Raw genomic sequence first — 19,817 nt, 5'->3', positions numbered from 1 at the left:
CGTGTGTGAATGATCGAAAATGTTAGTTTTGGAGCCCCTGGGTTAAAGCTGCTGTCACCGGATCGGATGGAGGGAGTGAAAAGGAGTGAGGGAGGAAGGAAGGGAGGGGGGGGGGGGGGGGAGGTAGAGGAGTGGACAGACACTGGTATCGGAGGGGGAGGCGTTTGGCTCGGTGAAGACGGGGAGTGAACGAGCAGAGAGGGTGAGAAAGCATCGGATCTGGCCCTTTAAATCACCAATACAGCGCATTCGGAGGTGAGTTTGGAGATATTCGGCTATTTTTCTCCCTGTGTGTAATAATTGTAACGCCTCTGTGCGCTTCTGCAACCCCGGCTTCTCGTCACCGAGGGCGGCTGCAGCGGAGAGGGGCTTCATCAGTGTCACGAATCCGGATTTCCCCAGCCCTTTGCCGGCAGAGAGGGTGGGGAGGACCGGGGACAGGGTCAGTGGAAGATTTCCTACAGCTTGGCTGGACTCTGAGGACGCAAAAAGCCACAGGAACTGGATCTTTAATGCCGAAGTAGGCCTTATGCCCATCTATTTGCATAATAGCGGAACATAATGGCATGCGCTCCGGTCTTGTGCCCATTGTCGCTGGATGGGTATATATTGGCTGCTGGAGCCTGCCTCCCTCAAAACATGTCACCACCCTGTTCCCACGGCTAACAATCAGGGCCTATATTTGCAGACCTGAAGCGGTCTAGTCTGGTCTTCACTTGGGAAAATATTGGCTTTGATATGTGCACAAGGTCTGCCTTGGCTTGCGCGCCTGTGCGTATGCGTGTGTGGTGCGTGGATAGCCATGGGAGAGCGAGGACATGCTGTTCTATCCATCAAAATGCCCGCATTGTGTTTTCACACGGTAGAGCAGCGAGCAGGCCTATAGTAGAGGACATGGCTTCGTACTGTAGGCCCGATCACCGCTCAGGAGCAGCAAGGATCAATAAGGATTGATGCATTTTTGCGCGTCTTGAGAGCCTCCGTGGGCTCGCTGGCTGCCTGACTGGCTGGCCGAGGCCTGTCCAGCTCTGGTGATGTTTTTTGGTCCAGGCTAAGACAAATGACCAGCTTACTGTATTTGTTTTGTTTCTGTGGATTGGCTTTTCAAGAATATGTTTCCAGTTTGGAGAGATGTGGCCGCGGTGGAGCAGAAATTGGTGGTTGTGCTGTTTTTGTTCGGGTACAGCTTTCTTCTCTGGGCACGGTATGCGCAACAGCAGAAAGTTTGAAAAATCAACAGGCTGAAGAAAATCAAAGCAATAGTTACCCTTAAGTGCAAAATAAGTAATTTAGTTATATAATTTTTTTTTTAAAATGCACTGTCACTGCAAGCTGCCAAGATTGTCACTTATCGAATTGAGAAAATAGAAAATACATTTCTGTTTCTGCCAAAGGTACAGCAGCTTGTAAACAACGAGGATACAAGTGCTGCCACCTCATTTCAATATAGGCATCGATGTCAAGTAAGACAACAAAATCACAAAAAGTTAAATAAGCTTGTAGCGTTCAGTTTTTGTTGTGGCATATTCTTCTGTTAGCGTTCAGTGATGCTGCATGTGGGCTTCTTTAGGGACAATCATTGAACTTTGAGTTAATTTGGAGCATAAAGCATGCTGTGATGGAAAAGGTTTGTGTCTCCAAGCATTTGCTACTCTAATAAACATATTTTAGGGATATTAGGTGGGGACTCACTTCCAATTAAAGGGAATAGCCCTGTTACTACAAGGGAAACTTTTACATTTGAGGGTTAAAACCTGTTTTGTTAAGGTATGGGTTACATTTAAGATTGGGGTTAGGCAGTTAAGGTAGACATTTCAGGTGACGTCCCCACCTAAAAAGGCCCCGAAAATTGACTCCAATCTAATACCAAGTAATACTAGGGACAAACTGATGTGGGTTCTGATGTACTTCTTACAAGTAAAAGCAGCTAATGCAGTGAGAGCCATGTGTTAGAATTAACCAAAACAGTAGGCATTTCTTTTCACTACATGTGAATAACTGGCCGATTAAAATATATTTTTTTTCAGGGTAAATGTTCATTTTTTTTTAATTCTCTAAACTAATGAGGAACTAATATGTGTTCTTGAATGACAATAATGTATCAGCAGTATCAATATGTCTCCCCCTAATGTTCAAGGAATTGATATTAGTCAATGCAATGTCCCATTAAGTGTCAAACACAGGTTTGCATCTGTTTGACATAGTAAACAAACAGAAAAGGAACTTGAGAGCAAAAGAAAACCCTCCAAAATAAGCACATTTTGCCTCAGGGTCTAGTCAGGATCAGGATTAGGGTTCAAGATTGAGATTAGGATTTGAAATTACGGTTTAGATGGGGGACAATCAATTAATGCCCTTATAAGTGTAATACACTAACATGTGGCTCATCAGGTTTTATAATAGTAGTCTGCATTCACTCCTTCCTTTTTACTGTCATGCTCATGCACCTAAACACAAACACACACACACACACACACACACACACACACACACACACACACACACACACACACACACACACACAAAAAAGCCCTAATTACAGACATGAATCTCTGAGCTACTCCACAGTTGGAGTAATTAAAGCAGAACTCTTCTCCAGAGAGAGAGAGAGAGAGGGTGACAGACAGAGACAGAGTGAGAGACAAGGTAGTAACACGCTCACAAGGTGTCTTTTGATTAAAATGCACTGAATGAGGGGAAATGTACATGCTGTGCTAAAACGTGTCTAAATAAAAAAATGTTAAAAAAAAAAGGAAAAAAAAAAGGGTTGAGTTTAGGACACGATGGCATGAAAAGACTGAAGCAAGGAATGTCCCAGCATCTGATCAATAAAGTGGATTTACAGGTGTTTGTGGAGGAAAATGAAGTTGTGATGACAGATGTTGTAATATGAAATGATAAGGCTGATGATGACAGTTTGGCAGTGAAACAAATTCCACTCATGATTGAAATGTGAAAACTGTAACTATAATTTAATTTGGCCTTCCCTAAAGAAAACTGAGGGATACTTGTGAGATTTTTCTTTTTGAAGTATTTAAGTATTCCAGTTTGATTTGGATTATAATGATTGTTGTTTAATGATTGCAATTTTCACTTTTGCATCTGCTATGTCCTGTTTACTGAATACATCATCTTATTAGTGGAACAGAAAAACCTCTCCATATGGATCTGTGGAGATTGAGTAATGTTTAGATCCCCATGTAGCAAGCAGAAACTTTAAATGTTTGTCTTTTTGTAAGCTGTTTTAACCAGCTCTCTTGTTCACCTCGGCTGTTCTTCTTTCCCACAGAGAAAAGCCAATGTAAGCGCAGCCGCCGTCCAGCTCTGTCACTTTGACCTGACAACTGTTTTCCTGCCATCCCTGTATCTCTGAGATCGTCCTGTCCATCCCTTCATATTTGTGTTCAGAGGGAGTCCTGTCTGCACACCATCAGTCAGGTAATTCTTCAGGTGCTTCTTGTGATTTACCTCAACATCCTCGAGGCAGGGGACATGTTGAGTGGTGGTTTATTTAAAGCTTTCCATCACAACATTTTCATCTCAGCTATAACTTCCTGGTGTATTCCTATTTACACGTGGGCCCTTACACCATTTATTAATGTGTTTATGTGAACACTGTGTGCGTTACATCCAGAGAATATTCAACATGAATGGTAAAGTGATCAACGACTGGCACAATTATTTTCCTAAACTGTTTTTTTGTTGTTGCTCCATTCACTGTCTCTATATTCTCAGATTAATTATATTTTGAACAAGAAAGCTGACATATTTCACTCTTTATCATGATTGCACCAGCATGTAGTCGCCTCACAGTGGGGCTGTAGCTCTACAACTGAGATCATACAGTCCCCTGAATAAAGATATCGATGACTGATTCCGTTTATAAAGCTGTGCAAGTGTAGTCAACCCAAAAAGTTCATAGGAGTCATCGCTTAATCTGATTTAACTGCAAAAAGAAAGTCACCACTTAAATAACGATCGTATTTCACTTCTAACTGTTAACTTCAATATAGTCTTACCACTGCTCCTATATCCACTATTAGTCTGAGTGTAAAAGCTCCCTCTTAACCTGTTTTCTCTCACTAAAATATGAACCTAAGGTGCATTTAAAAAGCCTTTTTTTCTGAGAGTTTAACTACATCTCAGCTGAAAACTCTGGGGGGGGGGGAAGAAAAAAACCAAACCGATTTTCTTATGTTGTTTGCTTTGTTTAGCTTTTCTACTATTTTGCAACCTGTCCAATTTATCTGCAAGCGCTTTAAATAGCCGTGATCTTAACAACCCGTTTTTGAGTTGGTGTTTTTTTTTTTTTTTTCGTTGCCAAGATACATTACTATCTTCACAAGCAGTCCGCATACAAGTCCTGATGTCCTCCATCAGCAAACTTAACAGTTCACCACAACAAACAAAACGGTCAATACAACGCCTGTTCTCCACCCGCTTCGCCGACCAAATGGACTAGATTTAAGTTCAGTTATGTGTGCACACAATTTCAATGCCCATTAAACAGTGTAGCGCCACACGAGCCTTTACCTCTGGTGGTCCGGTCCCGGCCCGGTCCGGTCCCGGCCCGGTCCGCTGCTCCTCCTCCTCCTCCTCCTCCTCGTCTCCTTTATCTTCTAAACGTGTCGACGTTTTCAAACGAACTTCCAACTGGTGCAGCTAAGTCTATTACTTCAGGTCACTGACATGTCTAGAGTTTGCCAGCTGACGCGCTTCGTTTCCCTTTGTTGTTGTTGTTGTTGTTGTTGTTGTTGTTGTTGTTGTTGTTGTTGTTTCCAAAAGTGACGAGTCGCTGCGCGTTACGTCGAGTATATTCTATGTAAGAACCTGCAGGCGGTTCCTTCAGCTGGAGAATGACAGCCTGCCTTTCTTGACTGTTTCCACTGTCCGTGAATGTCCAGTTCCTGTGATAAATCAACACGCAACGCGCTGCGCGGAATTCAAACTTCAGCGGCTAAATTCTGCGCACTTCCGGGGTCAAACACCTGACCACAACAGCGGCACGTGAGCTTTATGTGTTAGCGTAGCGACACTCAATGTGCGCACACACACCGAATAACATGCGATTCCGGTCACTCCGGTAACGTTTGGCTCTTACATTGACTTTGTTATTGCTTTTGTTTTGTTTTGTTTCTGTGCATCGACACTGCATAAATGCTGAGGGGGAAAAAAAAAAAAAAGTGTCGTGAAGTGCATATAACGTGTGTGTACTCTTGAGTGGGAGATTTGATATTTCTTTGTAAGCCTACGTTTTTCCTGACAATAAATGCAATAAACTGGCTACCAAAACATAAAATAGACATACACTATATACCGGCATGCAGAGCCCTTAATCTGGAAACATAATACAACACAACAAAGAAAAACATAGCTACTGAATATCAAATCAGCTCAGTATTGAAGTGTTTTTATTCTCTTTTTCTCACTCAGTTTTCTCCTGTGTTGGTGTATTCTGATGGATCAGTATGTCTACCACTAATAATATCGCCCAGGCCAGGAAACTGGTGGAACAGCTGAGGATCGAGGCAGGGATTGAACGCATCAAGGTAAAAAAAAAAAAAAAAAAAAAAGTTTTCTGCCATGTCTGAATGTGTGAGTGTAATTATTCATCTGCATTTGACTGTTCTCTCCTGATACCTTTCTCTTTCTGGCCCTTTGTTGCTTCCACTCACAACTTCATTTCTATCTCCTCCATCCTCCACCATTATCTTTTTCTTTCCTCCTACTTGTCCAACCGCTTTCCACATGTCCTCCCATTTAATTTTCCTACCTTCTTGTCTCCCACTCCCTCCCCCTCTGCCCTTGTCAGGTGTCTAAAGCAGCAGCAGACCTGATGAGTTACTGTGAGCAGCACGCTCGTAGCGACCCTCTGCTGGTTGGGGTTCCGACCTCCGAAAACCCTTTCAAGGACAAGAAACCTTGCATCATCCTATAGCTGCGCCCCCGCTTTTCCTGTCCTCACACGCGCGCACACACACACACACACATATGCATATACAGAGACACATATTCGCTATCTAAATCGATCTCCAGATACACACACAACTTCAAGCAGCTCTATCTGATCTTATATGGCTGAATCTAGGATCCACACACACACACACACACAGAAACATACACACCCAAAATAGCCACTCTGGAAAAGCGCCATACCCCAGAGCTACAGCGAGGGGGCAGGTATCTCGTGCTCACAGTGGCTGAGGTCAGTATATCACTGAGTATGATCCGAGGTGCTTTGGTAATATTCATATATGCTGGTGAATTAACTACAAGTGTCATCTTAACTTGAAAAGGGATTTGGACATTAACGGTTAGTAGGAAACTGGTATTTTTTTTCCTTCTTTTGTCATGGAAAGAGGTGCTGGGTAAAGGGTGGGCAGCTGTAACATAGGCAGGGAGTGGGAGGATGCATGTGGGCAACAGAAATGGGTGGTAAGCGCTAGGCCAGTCGTGCCAAACACGACTGGGTGTCCCATGAAAAGCTAAAAAAAAATGCTTCTTTTTCTGTGGGAGTTTAAAAAAAAAAAAAAAAATGTCTGAGAGGCGGGTAATTTTGGAGCAAGTGGCTAAAGCCTTTGCCTTCATCGGACTATAGCATGTTCCCACCCAGACCTTCTCCGCCTGTGGCCTCACTATGGCTGTCTGCAGCCTTTGGCCAAGCCTCCAGCTGTGCCAACCTGTACAAAAAGTCGTCTCTAGATGCCGATCTGCTGTCACTGATTCCGCCGCAGCTCATGATGGCTGCAGTTGTTTGAAATCGATGTCTAAGCTGACCTCAGATCCGCACCTATAAGAGGAACACAGTGAAGAGCTCTACACAGAACTCAAGCTATTAACCGCGGACGTTTACTGCATTTTTCTTAAGAAATACTTGTTTGTGAACTCAATGTATGTTTAGATATTTTGTTGAAGCATTACTTAACAGATAAGATAATACTGTACTTTTTATTTTTTTTATTTTTATTGTTTTGCTTTGACGTAGGTGTTGCCCCTGGCTGATCAGGTTTCTTTTCCTGCTTGTATTAATGAAACAACAGAGGATCTGGTTGTGAGCCAGGGGTAATACCTAACCAGATCTTAAACAAAGGTTTCTACTACTGTACATCAAGCCTCCCTGTGCTTTACCCTGAGAGAGGGCGAGGTCGCAGACTGACCACATCGGAGAGTCAGTCTGCAAGGACTGGAGGAGATAACCCAAACTTATAAAGTAAAAATGAAGGTGCCCTCTTTCCACCCTCTCAGCTCATATTGGATTCGCTCAATTGTCAAGGAAAAGAAAAGACAAGTTAAAAAGGAATTTGATAGTCTGCAAAAATGGAGGTGTTTGTTTTAATTACCTCTATAGAAAAGGGGTTTACAGCTTGTTTTAACATATAATACTTCTTGCTATGAATCAGATTTCCTGGCTTTACCCGTCTTTAAAGGTTCCAGTCTCCCCAGGAGAACAGCTCGCTGAAATGTGAGTTTAATCCGTTCAGGGACCGGATCGGTCCAAGCCGGCAGTCCCCTCTCTGTGTCCTCTCCTCCACAGCGCTCCTCCTCTCTGACAAACCAAACTTGATTGTAATAACTGAAGATGAAGAAGAAAAGAACAAAGTTAAGAGAAACAAACTAAATGTATAAACTTTCTTTCAGACATGTGCAGAAGTGATAAGTTGAAAAGTAGCTGTTTTGGGTTTATTTTTTGAGTTTTCTTCTTTCTATGGAGTCCATGGAACCTGGTCAGTTGAGTATTACCCTGTACAGTGTTTGTAAGATACAAAATCTAAACACAGAATTCCCCTCTGTGGATGTAGGATTTTTTTAGTACTACTTACTCTGTTCTGTCAGTCAGGATCACGTCTATCTTTTTTTTTAATTATTATTATTATTGTCATTCACGTTTTAGAGGCTTGTGATGGCAGAGGTTGATTTTAACCACATACACAAATACAACTAAAGAGGACAAACTAATGTCACAGAAACAAAATGCCCTTTTAGGTTTAGGATCATATCCTGTTAGAGGATGAATCAACATCGGACCTCATTCAAGTGGCAAAAACCAACCTCCTAATCTGTCCTTTAACACCAGAGCTGCCCTTTTTTTTAATTTTTTTTTTTATACACATGTTGCTTTTTGGGCAACTAGGACAACACACATAACACACACCGACACTCTCTCTTGCAGGTGCTTTTTAAGCTTGAGGGATGATTGTCAGAGGTCAAAGTTTAAAGGAGCTGGTTTTGATGGCTAACTGTTAAAAGAAGGGAGCTTTGCGCCAGCATATTTTAGTATTTAGCATAGGCTTGTGTCAAGAATAACATAGTGACAGAGAAGGGTGGGGTCATTTGGACTGGATTTATGTCTGCTGAAAGACTTTCATGGGAGTTAATCCTGTTGCTTTTCTGCTGTCATATCACGAGGTCAGGATGACCGAGCTGCTACACTGACTTTTGGGTGTCAAGAGAATGTGTAAAAATGACAATTTGCAGTTTCACAAGGGGCTGAGCTTTAGATGTGTTGATGGGCTGATTTTTGTTATCAAGGGACAGAGCTGGGCCACATGTGTCCCCGTTTGTTAAACTAATCGCCTGCTAGTTTCAGCCTCCTCTTTACTGTACAGATGTGAGATTGGTATTAATATGTTGATTAGGAGAATAAGAAAACTTCCCAAAATGCCAAACTATTGCTTTTTAAAACAAAATACAGCTTTAAGATTCAATACAAATTGAAATCGCTAATTAGCGTCACTGTTTTTTTATACTATGGCTCCTGGTACAAAAGCTGTGCATAATCTCTCATTTGCCTTTGTTGCAAACAGAGAGAGCAGGAGCTGGAGAAAGGCCACAGAGAGGACTGAGGGTGTGTGAGTTTGTGTGCATTTGTGTGTGGGTGCAAGTGTTTGGTAGCTGAAAAAGGATGATTTGGCAGAGCAGTAGGCGGCGACGAGAAAAATAGAGGCGCACGCATGTCTGTGTGTGTGTGTGCGTGGTCAGTGTCTGTTTGTGGGAGAGACACAGTGTGTAGGAACACACAGTGCCTCCAGGGCTGCAGATTGTCATATAGTAGTTACAGTACTGCAGTCCTGCCATTCTGGGTCAGGGTTAGTCTGACCAGAGGAGAGGTCATGCGATACTACAAGTCAGAACAGCATGTGTGGCATCCACTCGCTCCTTTTATCAGTCAGAGGCTTCTGTGCACATTTTGGAGAAAAGTGAAAAAGGTTTCGGTCACGAGCTAAAACTGCTCAGTACAAATGTGGGAAGCTATTTTTGACGTGATGACCAACAACAACCCTAACAATAGTCATGAAGCTGATTCATGACTTTTTTTTTAACTCTGTGCCAGTCTCAGCTTCACTTCAGGTTATTTCACCTTTCATTGAAGCCTCAGAGACCCAAAGGAGTAGTTTGACATTTTTGGGAGATATGCATATTTGCTTTCTGTCCGAGAGTAAGGGGAGAAGTTTCATTATATCTGTCGAATGGTAACAAAATCCTCCTTCCAGCACTTGAATAGCTCACTCAGTGATGGACATACTATATCTCCTCATTGTCTTGCTATCACATGGCAGATTTTGTTGTCACTAGGTTGAAACTATTCCCCCTGCTTGTAGTCGTTATGCTAAGTTAAACTAACCAGCTGCTGGGTGTAGCTCTGGGTTCAGCAAACACGACAAACAGACATGAAAGAGGTGTTGATCTTGTCATTTATCTCATGATAAAAGGGCAACTAAGTGTCTTTCTCAAAATGTCAAACTAACAATTATGTCTGATTTAGAATGATATCAATGGTGATATTATTTTTTTTTTAAACGGAACTAGCTAAAGACATATAATAGTCCTACAAGCAGAGAAAATGCAGCAACAGGTAGGAAGTGTCAGAACTACTGATCTGTGATAAGTTTAGTTTTTCCAGAACCTGAACTATTGTAAGACTGAGGAAATAATTGATTCATTTTTAGTTTTTAGAAAAGTAAATGCAGTTCCAACATAAAAAAAACAAACATGCATATCATATCAGCACACACACATGCACACACTGATGTTGTCCTGATATTGTCTGACATATGCTATTTTTTTTTAATCATTATTATTTGTGTTTTTCTCAATCATTCCATCCCTGGTTGGGCTACAATCAGAGACAGCCGGCCTGAATTGCTGGTTCGGCTGACAGTTTGTCTGATTGACTGGTTGTTAGTTTGCCTTATAGTGGCGTATATTGTGTTAATGCTGGTCTTGGGGCTATCAGATCAACAGAATGAACAGTCTTAAAGTGGAACACATGGCTCAAGATGGAAATCCGCTGGTGTTGTGACACAAAGGGAAATTCATTCCTGGCCTGGTGAGGAGGGTTGAGGCTCCTCACTGGTGGAACTTTCATATCAAACATGGCTGAATTGGCTCGGAGCCCTTCCTGAGACTCATCTTTTGTGTTCTGATCTCCTGTGTATGCATACAGTATATGTATCTTTTTGCCTTGATCGATTATGAAGAAAATATATCTATTTTTTGTAACTGTTCTCTGATGTGCCATAACTCATGTTTTCTTGCACACTGTTAATATTTTGTGGATATTGCTGTCAAAAAAAGATGATATTGAGAAGTAGATAACATTAATAAAAAGATGATATAATAACACAGGCTCTTGTGTAATCATTATTTTTATTTCTAGCCATGCACAGTTCTATGGATGGCTAAAATCTTGTTTTCGTTCTCGTAAAATATCTCAAAGATTATATGACATAAATCATAACCCCTTCGGGAAGATTTTGAATAACTTTTTATGATCCCTTAACTTTCCTTTTAGTTCAGGTCAACATTTAAATTTGTCCAATAGGTTTTTTATAACAAAAACATGCAAAACTAATTACATAATTAGCACATGTTAGCATGCAAATAACCTAAGCTAAGATGGTGAACATGGAAAACATTATATCTGACAAACATGACCATTTTAACATTATCAGTAGCAGCATTTAGCCAGCAGCCTCACAGTACTGCCAGTGTTGCCGCAGACTAGCTGTTGTTAATCATTCGGTGCAATTTGTTGATTTTTAGATATTAGTTTCATTTTGTGCTGTCTGAGTAGGACCTTGTGGCTTTTTCTTACACTCATACAGAGAGCACATGCACACACATGCTTACTGGAATAATGGGTACGTGGTGTGCAGTGCAATGGTAACATGATGCTCTAAACAAAGAGCACAGCCAGGTAAATCCTCCCAGTTGGATCGTTTCACAGGAATGCCATTGTTACAGCTCGTCTTTCTCAGGCCTTCCTGGTGCACTTTGAAGCTCTGCTATAGCAGTCACCAGCCTCATCCAAGTTTCAAACTACACTCCCCCTGACCGTTCTGCAAGTCACAGCCAATCAGATTTAGGGTGGACGAAGCACAGCCAATTAGAAGTCAGTCCCCGCTCCAGTCACGCCTGTCCAGCTGATTGTAAACAAATCTGAGGTCCATGTGCCTGAATGTTCCCCTCTCCTCTGCCCTGCAGTCAGACCTGTGAGCAGACATGTGAGAGCAGATGGTGGAGTAGGGAGCAAAGCAGAGCGGAGATACCTAGATCAAGTGCAGATACAGTGGCAGGAGTGGGGTTACCCAGGCACACATGCTCTGCTGCATGCAACGTGCATTTGCAGAGGTTTAGCTGCATTATATAATGTAAGACATGCACATAACTGGGATGTGGCTTGTCAGAAATTAGTAAGTTTTGACAGGTATAGCTTGCATCTTCCTTCTAACTTGTTTCATTGCTTTCTGATTTGTGGGGACAGTAGATCTGCATCAGCTTGTTTTGCCTGTTTCTTCCAGTTTCTGTCTCCACCCTGGTTTCACTCTGACTGGCTTATGTTTACTAGAATGTAAAAGGCTTTCAGTAACAAAGACTTGGATCCAAGTGCACATGTTTTTTTTCCATTACTTCAACTCAAATGTAAACTGGAGTTGGGTGTCGCTGGTTCAAATGACGCACTCATGGCTTGTTTTGAAATTTCAGTAGAAACCCTCTGATAAGGCAGTCAATTATTTATGGAGGACAATAATTTATTGACTTAGATAACAACACCACATGGACCAAAAACACAAATGATACAATCAATAAATTAAAGCTGTAGCCACTTAATATTAGTTATTTATCAAAAAGGCAACACTCTTGAAGGCACAAAGAAGTTGAGTGTGGTTTCTTTTTCAGTACAATCATTCAAAGCTGACCAGTTCAGCGCAGACAACACCGTTTGTTCTGTATCCCCCTGAATCCGAACCAAGACACATCATGTTCTGAGCCCCTTTTTGCAGAGTTTCATTCCTGTAATGCCAGTAAGTCCCATGTCTCTTTAACGCTTGACATCATTTCCATTTCTGTTTCCATGGTGACGGTTCCTCCGCAGGTTAGGCTGCTCATTTCAAGAACGCACACGCTGCACACCCAGTCATTTCTAAAGAAAGATAAAAGTATTGTATACGCATACCACACATTCACGCACGCATACTCACACCCCTCTTCTCCGGGAACTCTCCCATGTTAGAAGACACAGGAATGCTGGGTATAGTTTCACCATTACAACATTCCTGTCCTGTCAATAAACACGCAAGTCTTCCAGGTACAAGCTTGGGTGTGGAAATGTTGATTTCATAGCTGCTGCTCCACATAGTTATTAATGTCACACACCCCATGAACATTGTGAGTACCTAAACAGAAGCACAAAGTAGAAGCTTAGATTGTGTTTTACTGACAATCTAAAAATTGGGTGGCCTGAATGTGAATCTGCTTCTCTGTTCGTATCTTTGGCACAAAACAAAGATTTTAGAAACCAGTCTCCAGTCCACTACTCATTGAAAGGGAGTCCTTGGCTCCTGCTTGTCATCATTCAGGATGGTGGACGAGTATGTGTCCACTGTAGATCATCTGTGCTTGAGAAGCATCAAGATCCTTCATTTCATTAAATATCTGGGCCCAGAAACCTCCGGTGTTTTCTGGGGCATGCAGTCTCTTCAGCGTTCCTGCATGACAAGTTCAGGCACCCACTGGTCAAGGCGTCGACTCTCCTGGCAGTAGGTCCCCACTTCTTGTAGTCTGCAGTGGTATGCCTGAGGGTTCTGCATCAGAAAATAAACAATTTAATGGTCAGAATTTGGTCTGAATTAGTATTTTAAAAGTACAATCACATAAAAATGATAGGAAAATAGGCCAGTTTCAGAAAGTGCAATATGTTAGGTAGTGCAGGCAAAAAAAAATCTGCATGATACACTTCCCACTTTGGCCTTTCAGTTACATAAGAGATGGCTGTGCTGCTGACTCAACACACCGTAACCAGCATGCAGTGAAGATCTCCGCACTCTTCCTGGTTTCTGTTGGCATCCATAGCTCCAAGCAGCTGCTGGAGTCGCTGAGCCCCTGAGACTCGCAAGATGGTAATTCCGCTGTCGCAGCAGAAGGACTGCAGCAGCGTGAAGTGGATTTGCAGCGCCACATCGTCCTCATCATCGGCTGCCAGGACGCACAGGACCACGCTGTCTGGATCTCTGCGGATCAAAGAGAAAATGAAATAAATACTTGCATGCCTGGGACAATTCAGTTGCGCAATTTTACTCTCTGGAATGCAAGAGAAGCAGATACTTGTGTGTGATAAACATTATAAGCATTGTAATGCTAAACTTAATAGTTTCAACTCACGCATTTAGAAGTTTGGCTGATTCATAAATGCCAACAGTCAGGCAGTCCTGCTTCTGAGCTGTTACCAGCAACTCCTCCAGAGCCAGGCCAACAGAGTGCATCCTGAGGGGGAAAGATAGAACAATTAGCCTTTTGTATTTTGCAATAACACAAATCACCAGCTATTTCAAACAAATAGTACATGTTCAAAAAACGAGAATTATTTTTTGTGATTCATTTAAATGTTGTTAGGCTATGAATAGTCACATAAAAGTAAAGGCAGTTAAAAGGCAGTCATTAATAATCCGTTTCAGTAGTTATGTTACATTTGGATGATTGAGACGATAAACAAGTAGCCTGAGACTTTATACAACTCGTATGGTACAGGTGGGCATTATTGCAGGCTGCGCCGCATGCATGCACAACCTTGTGCAAACAAGTTGTAAATTTTGAATACTGAGGATATAAGTGCATGATCTGAACACAAAATTATTCATGCACCAACTTCTAATGTTCCCTTATATTTATGTGGTGTGAAACTTGAACAAAGATTGCAGAATTTCTGGCAGAGATGTTAAGCACTGCTGAAAATCTCTGCGTTCCATCCAGATTAAGCCTCAAATCCAAACTCACAGAGTGGTTCTAATTGCATCAGCCTCAGCAATTCAGGTAAAGGGTCAAAGGACGACAAGCATTCCTGTCCAGCACATGATGTCCATGCACATGGCTCGGACAGACAGAAAACTCGAAACAAAAGCCAGAAATCTCACCTGTTCTCGATGGACCCAAAGCTTTCATCAGGAATCATGTTTGCAAATCCAAAATTAATCCCAGAGTGTAATCGCGTAACAACAGTCCGGTGGATTGACTATTCCCAAAATGCGTATAGTTTCTGCAGGCGTGCTTGCAGTGTTTGTTGTTGGCAACGTTGCAACACTCTTTATACCGAGGCTGAGAGGAGGGAGGCACCGAAACTACCCGAGGTCTGCAATTGGTTCAAAAGAAAACCAACGTGTCTCTTTGTCATGTGGGGTCGTGGGTTTATTTGTTTGGTTACATTAAGTGACGACTTTACAAAACATGAACATTTGCTTTGTCATTCTGACTTTGTGATGTGACACTGTGCATCCAAAACAAATGATTACAAATAAATAAATCAGACAAAGTGATCAACATAAAACCGCCGTTTGAAATATCAGATTAAATTGTGCAACCAAAACACCTCATCTTTTCATAACATCAAGTTTCCACGACTGAACACCAGTGATTATGAAATTATGACTGACATCTAGTGGCCGACTGAGGGAAGGAAAAGTCTATGTTACCTGAATTTTGTAAAAATAAAAGTCAGGAGTCAGCAGTCATGCATACAAAACAGCCACACATTGAACAGGTGTGACATTTGTACAAACAAAAAACGTACTTAACAAAGAAGAAAACCTTGGACAAATTGGGGAAATTGTATGAGTTCACCCGAAGAACAGGTAAAAGTATAAACATAGTCTAATAATGTTACAAGACATCTGAAACCCAAAGTTGATCTAACAATCACAATCTCACCTCAAAGTCCACTTTGTAATGCTTTCATCACTTTTCAGTTGATGTTGTAAAAGTTGAGTTTCAAAGTTTTTTTTTCTTATCTTGGGAAAAGCAGTTAACAAAATAATCTCACCCAATAGTACAGTCATTAGCACATCTGGAGCTTTTAATCATGTCACATGATCTTCCCTCCATCTAATGATGGACTAAGCTTTAACTGAGTATAACATTTGCCTGAAAGCATTCAACTATACAGAGGTTATGGATTCAATCACTGACATTTTTAGGGGTGGGAGGGTGAATTTAAACTTTCCACAGTGCTGTATCATTACAGTTTGAATTTCAAAGAACTTGATGTTCATTGTCTTCTCATACACCACTCTATCTGTATTGGTCAGGCTGATTATCCTCGTCTTGATCCTGAACAACCTGGTTCTCAAAAAAGCTGTCTGCATAGTGGAGCATCTGCTTCACAGCCATCAACAGCAGCACGTCAGTGTCCTGGTCCAGGTCCAGCTCCTCGCTGTAGTTCTTCACTGGCAGCACACAGGACAAAGGGATGCCGAGATACTCACTCAGCTCGCGGGCCTGAAAGGAAGTGAGACCAATGTACATGCATAGATTAAGTTACCAATGCCACAACAACACATTTTCACCTAATATTGTAAACAGCTATAAAAACGTTACCTTCTTCTGGATGTAAACGCTGCGATAAACATTCTTCAAGTCTTCTGCCACCAGCGGACAGGCCTCGTCTATTTTAGTCATCAGCAGAATCTGAGGAATTCCTATCAGGGACCAGACGTGAAAAAAAAAAAAAAACAGAATGATTGGATGAAGAGATAGAGAAAAAGACGAAGGTTTACCGACATGTTGGAGTAAATAATGATATTACAGCAGCAAAAAAAATCTAAGCTTCAGAAGAGAAAAAGTAGAAACAATGAGTACAAATAACTAATGTGTCAGACAGTGTCACAAAATGTCAGCAATTTTGCTATAAATAGATAATACATACATATTTGTAAAAATATGAAGCTACATGCTGTCAAATTTTGGAACCTTTCGGATAATAACATATTCTACAGCTAACCCAGTTGGTTGGTCTTTTTCCGAATGACAGCAAACTTGTCCAGCATATTTTGGGAGAGAAGAGAGACCTTGCAGGTGTCCACCACATAAACCACACAGTGAATGATGTCATTCAGAGTCACTTGCTTCTTATAGCCAGGAGCATCTGCCAGGAGAGGCAGTGATGTATTAAACTGTACGGGAAAAAAAGTATTGGTTATTCTCCAGTCAGGAGCCTTACACTGTTACCATTACAGCCATTGTATAAAGATATAGGTAAGTAGGTAGGAGGTTAAATAGGAGACCTGGTAGCGATCCTTCATGTGACCCCTGTAGATGTTGACTAAGTCGTCAATGTCCAATCCAGCATCAGCTTTTTCCTCCAGCCCCATTGTGTCACAGAGGATCAGAGGAAGAGCTGTACCACCTTTCCCTACCTTGATGGTGTAGGTGCGAAACTACAGAGGAGACATGAAATGTAATTTAATGGGACAGACTATGTAGGAAGAGCATGCAGGGTGAGTTTTGCAGGCAAATGACAAGCTGTCGAGGAATGCACAAGCTAACTCTTTCAAATGTTTCGTTTACATTTCCACTCTGGAGAAAATCCTTCTCCCCTGTGTTTTTTGCGGCAAACCTTGCACTTTAACCACCACATCTTAAACAGAACACAAATTTCCCCTTGAGAATATTAGCAGATTACCATAGAGTAAAACATTTGCCACTACCTGAGTGGTCACACTTGTCCCTGCTGTGCCAGTGATGGCCTGACAAGTCATGTTGCCTCGAAACTGTGAGTTGATGGAGTTGAAGAAGCTGGACTTGCCAGCCCCAACAGGGCCCACCAACAACACCCGAGCTTGTTGCACAGTTTTCATGTCAGGCCTATAGTTCTGGATGTCCTTCATCAATTTCTGCTTAATCCTAGAAGGAACATAAATTATGTGGGCTACATTTATTTGTTTCATTTTCAGAGGATTTGTTTGACAAAATGGTGGCTAATTAACGGTGCAATATGTAAGACTTAAGTCCCATCTTGAGTTGTCACTCATTCCGGCTCAGCAAATATGCCACAGATTTCTACATACTCAGCAGTCCACTGGGTCTTCCTCCAAGGTTTGGCCAGGAGATCTCCCAAACCTGCACCAAAAAAAAAAAGATTTATTTTAACATAAGGGCTTATTTTATTCAAACCTTCAAAATTCATTCATGTTACCTTCACAATTCCAAGTCAGTATTTGCATGTTTCATTTAGAATATTTTGTATTCTGCATTAAAAAAAAAATCTTTACCCTTGGAAAATACAGAATATTAATTGATTAGGTGTGAAATGTTTGCTTTGAAATTATAACATTTCTGAGATATATTTGTTATATAATACAGGGCTTTTTTTTTGTCACACACACCTTCAACTCGAAACACTTCAAACTCCGTCAGTGTCAAGTCGTTTCCATGCATTTCATCAGCCTGAAAGTTGAAGCGTGTCCCTGGATCTGACTGTAATTCAGGTGTGTTATCCTTCAAGAACACCAAAGCACCATAATCTGGACCAGTGCCTCTATCTGTGAAAGCATGCGCTCCACTGATACCTGCCACCTTCAGTGTTTTTTTCCCCTCAGCCATGCTGTAGAGAAAAGCCTCCTTATCAAAGACATTCTCATCGCTCTTGGTGTAGTCCATGGATGTGTAAGCGCCAAAGACAAACCCAGCGGCGTTGTATGCGACAATGACAGTGGGGCCTTGCTTATCACAGTGGTTGTGGAAAGCCTCTACAGTGAAACCATGGATGCCGGCTTTGTGCAGCAGGTGGAGTCTGACATGACCGAGGAGAGAGAGCAGCTTCTTCTCCTGATCTTTAGACAGGCTGGATGTAACTGCGGACATGATGGAAGGTAGAATGTCCAAACCTTTTCTTCCTGAAAAAAAAAAGCAAACTTCATAACGTCATTGGACATGTGAAACATCACATTTAATATAAAATCTCAGAAAATCACGTGCAAATGTCATGAGGTTTTATCCCTTGTTAAATTTCCAGTAATCACGTGACAAAATTGTATCATATTTTTAATTGTAGTTTGACACATAATATTTCAAGTCCAACTTCTTATTTCTGTAAACAGTTGTGTGTCTATTAAAATAATGTATTTAACACATTTAATTATCATCATTTTATAATGGGACTTTGCTGACAGTGAGTCCAATATTTGTCCTGCATTTGGTTTTTTTGTTCATCAACATTAAAGTATTATTTTTTTTTATTGTGATTTAACATACCCTGTTGTTCGTTAAATTGTTGTTTTTATGCCTCATCCTCAACACTTCCCACAGCCTACAGGATGCACATGTGAAACGTGATAAACAATTGCGTCACTGACGGAGTCAAATAGCCTGTACGTTGCTGCAATTCAACCAAAGGAACAAGACTGCAAATTCTTAATACGACATAAAGCGCAGCAACTGGTAACAGAGTAACGAGGGAGAAGAAGGAAGAGGACCGCGGATTACGGCGGTAGACCTCCAGCACCATAGACATAGGCTATATACATATGCCACGTATGTGTGGCCATTGTAATTGGACTCCTGGGTTAAACATCGTTGTAGTATAAAAGACTGTGCTCCTACACTCCTAGGACATAACTTATTGCTACGCCTCCCTACCGTTTTTGATATTGATTATTAAAACCAAATAGATCATCAAATCTGCTTAGCCTACAGCCTAATTGCCTGTGAAGTAACTTTTGTGAATTTTCTGTCGGCCTACATCGGCCTATAGCTAAACTGCAGCCATGTTTATTTATGTGCACGGGTTTTTATTGAAAAAAAAATCACAACTTAATTAGAATAGCTTATTTCTAAATCGAATGCAGAGGACGGGGTTAAATATTATCAAACTCACCCGCAGTAGAAAAAGTGTTGCAATAAAATGCGGCGGCTCGCTGCGGTCCAGTAGGCAAAGTGAAACAAAAGTGAAACTGCTTTACCGCTTCCTGGCATCCACCCGTTCCTGGCATCACCCTCGTGTGACACAAGCATAGCCGATGCAAATGAATAAAAAAACAACAACTTAAATGTAAGGACCACTGTCACCTGGAGACAACAGAACATGATCCTACATCAGAAATAACAAGACCACTTAAGCACAATTTTTCGGGGTCCTTGCATCAAGGTTTGAATTAGTCCAAAGTAATCAATTGTGGAACGGCAAATTCAAGTTACCCGTACTTAGTTTTTCCATTTTTATGTGACTAAAACTATGCAGGGGAAATGATCATTACCATATTTATTTCACCTACAGTCATTTATATATTGGAATTTGCATGTTCTCCCTGTGCTTTTGCGTGGGTTCTCTCCGGGTTCTCCGGCTTCCTCCCATCACCCAAAAACATGCACTTTCAGGTTGGTTGGCGGCCCGGTTCGTGGCAGCCTGTTTGCAGCAGCTCCCCCTCGGGATCCGTGGCTGCAGTTTCAAATCGTTATGGCACAGGACATCGTGCCATCACACTCCAGTCCATTAGGTGGCAGTAACGCACCTTGGAGTTGATGGCGTTAGTCTGCCAACCTCTAAGAAA

General features: G+C 41.6%; 3 protein-coding genes across 5 annotated transcripts; 1 reads left to right on the top strand and 2 right to left on the bottom strand.

Annotated features, from left to right (window-relative positions):
- The first annotated feature begins 149 nt into the window (after positions 1-149).
- LOC138200149 (guanine nucleotide-binding protein G(I)/G(S)/G(O) subunit gamma-7) lies at positions 150-10,621 on the top strand. Of its 3 annotated transcripts, none has more exons than XM_069152629.1 (4): positions 150-255; positions 3,290-3,438; positions 5,434-5,549; positions 5,813-10,621. In XM_069152629.1, exons 3-4 carry the CDS (start codon positions 5,469-5,471, stop codon positions 5,936-5,938), a joined length of 207 nt encoding a protein of 68 aa, XP_069008730.1. In that variant the 5' UTR covers positions 150-255; positions 3,290-3,438; positions 5,434-5,468; the 3' UTR covers positions 5,939-10,621. The 3 variants fall into 3 exon arrangements, with proteins under 3 accessions (XP_069008730.1, XP_069008732.1, XP_069008731.1); XM_069152631.1 differs by lacking the exon at positions 150-255 and adding an exon at positions 262-442; XM_069152630.1 differs by lacking the exon at positions 150-255 and adding an exon at positions 429-520.
- Positions 10,622-12,011: 1,390 nt separating this feature from the next.
- On the bottom strand, positions 12,012-14,541 carry LOC138200146 (growth arrest and DNA damage-inducible protein GADD45 beta-like). The gene is made up of 4 exons (XM_069152627.1): positions 14,412-14,541; positions 13,663-13,764; positions 13,295-13,511; positions 12,012-13,085 (listed from the first exon to the last, which is right to left on the bottom strand). The coding sequence occupies exons 1-4, from the start codon at positions 14,447-14,449 to the stop codon at positions 12,981-12,983; spliced, it is 462 nt and encodes a 153-aa protein (XP_069008728.1). The 5' UTR covers positions 14,450-14,541; the 3' UTR covers positions 12,012-12,980.
- Positions 14,542-14,666: 125 nt separating this feature from the next.
- LOC138200142 (interferon-induced protein 44-like) lies at positions 14,667-19,227 on the bottom strand. The gene is made up of 8 exons (XM_069152621.1): positions 19,145-19,227; positions 17,655-18,164; positions 17,337-17,388; positions 16,977-17,172; positions 16,554-16,706; positions 16,271-16,442; positions 15,868-15,968; positions 14,667-15,768 (listed from the first exon to the last, which is right to left on the bottom strand). The coding sequence occupies exons 2-8, from the start codon at positions 18,130-18,132 to the stop codon at positions 15,562-15,564; spliced, it is 1,359 nt and encodes a 452-aa protein (XP_069008722.1). The 5' UTR covers positions 18,133-18,164; positions 19,145-19,227; the 3' UTR covers positions 14,667-15,561.
- Between the last annotated feature and the right edge of the window lie 590 nt (positions 19,228-19,817).

This window comes from Embiotoca jacksoni, unplaced genomic scaffold (assembly GCF_022577435.1).
Source record: "Embiotoca jacksoni isolate LCO1_2020_lvr unplaced genomic scaffold, fEmbJac1.0.p SCAF_18, whole genome shotgun sequence".
NCBI lineage: Eukaryota > Metazoa > Chordata > Actinopteri > Embiotocidae > Embiotoca > Embiotoca jacksoni.
The sequence above is the reverse complement of the archived record's forward strand: the minus strand, read 5'-3'. Positions and strand labels throughout refer to the sequence as shown.

Bases quoted from the DNA above. Each gene is read 5' to 3' on its own strand.
- LOC138200149 (XM_069152629.1), top strand. From the start codon at position 5,469: ATGTCTACCACTAATAATATCGCCCAGGCCAGGAAACTGGTGGAACAG. The intron at 5,550-5,812 runs GTAAAAAAAAAA...TGCCCTTGTCAG, and splicing joins CAGGGATTGAACGCATCAAG to GTGTCTAAAGCAGCAGCAGA.
- LOC138200146 (XM_069152627.1), bottom strand. From the start codon at position 14,449: ATGATTCCTGATGAAAGCTTTGGGTCCATCGAGAACAG. The intron at 13,512-13,662 runs GTGAGTTGAAAC...TTTGATCCGCAG, and splicing joins TCAGCCAAACTTCTAAATGC to AGATCCAGACAGCGTGGTCC. The intron at 13,086-13,294 runs GTGTGTTGAGTC...TTTCTGATGCAG, and splicing joins TTCACTGCATGCTGGTTACG to AACCCTCAGGCATACCACTG.
- LOC138200142 (XM_069152621.1), bottom strand. From the start codon at position 18,132: ATGTCCGCAGTTACATCCAGCCTGTCTAAAGATCAGGAGAAGAAGCTG. The intron at 17,173-17,336 runs GTATGTAGAAAT...TGTTCCTTCTAG, and splicing joins AAGACCCAGTGGACTGCTGA to GATTAAGCAGAAATTGATGA. The intron at 15,769-15,867 runs GTAACGTTTTTA...ACTTCCTTTCAG, and splicing joins GCGTTTACATCCAGAAGAAG to GCCCGCGAGCTGAGTGAGTA.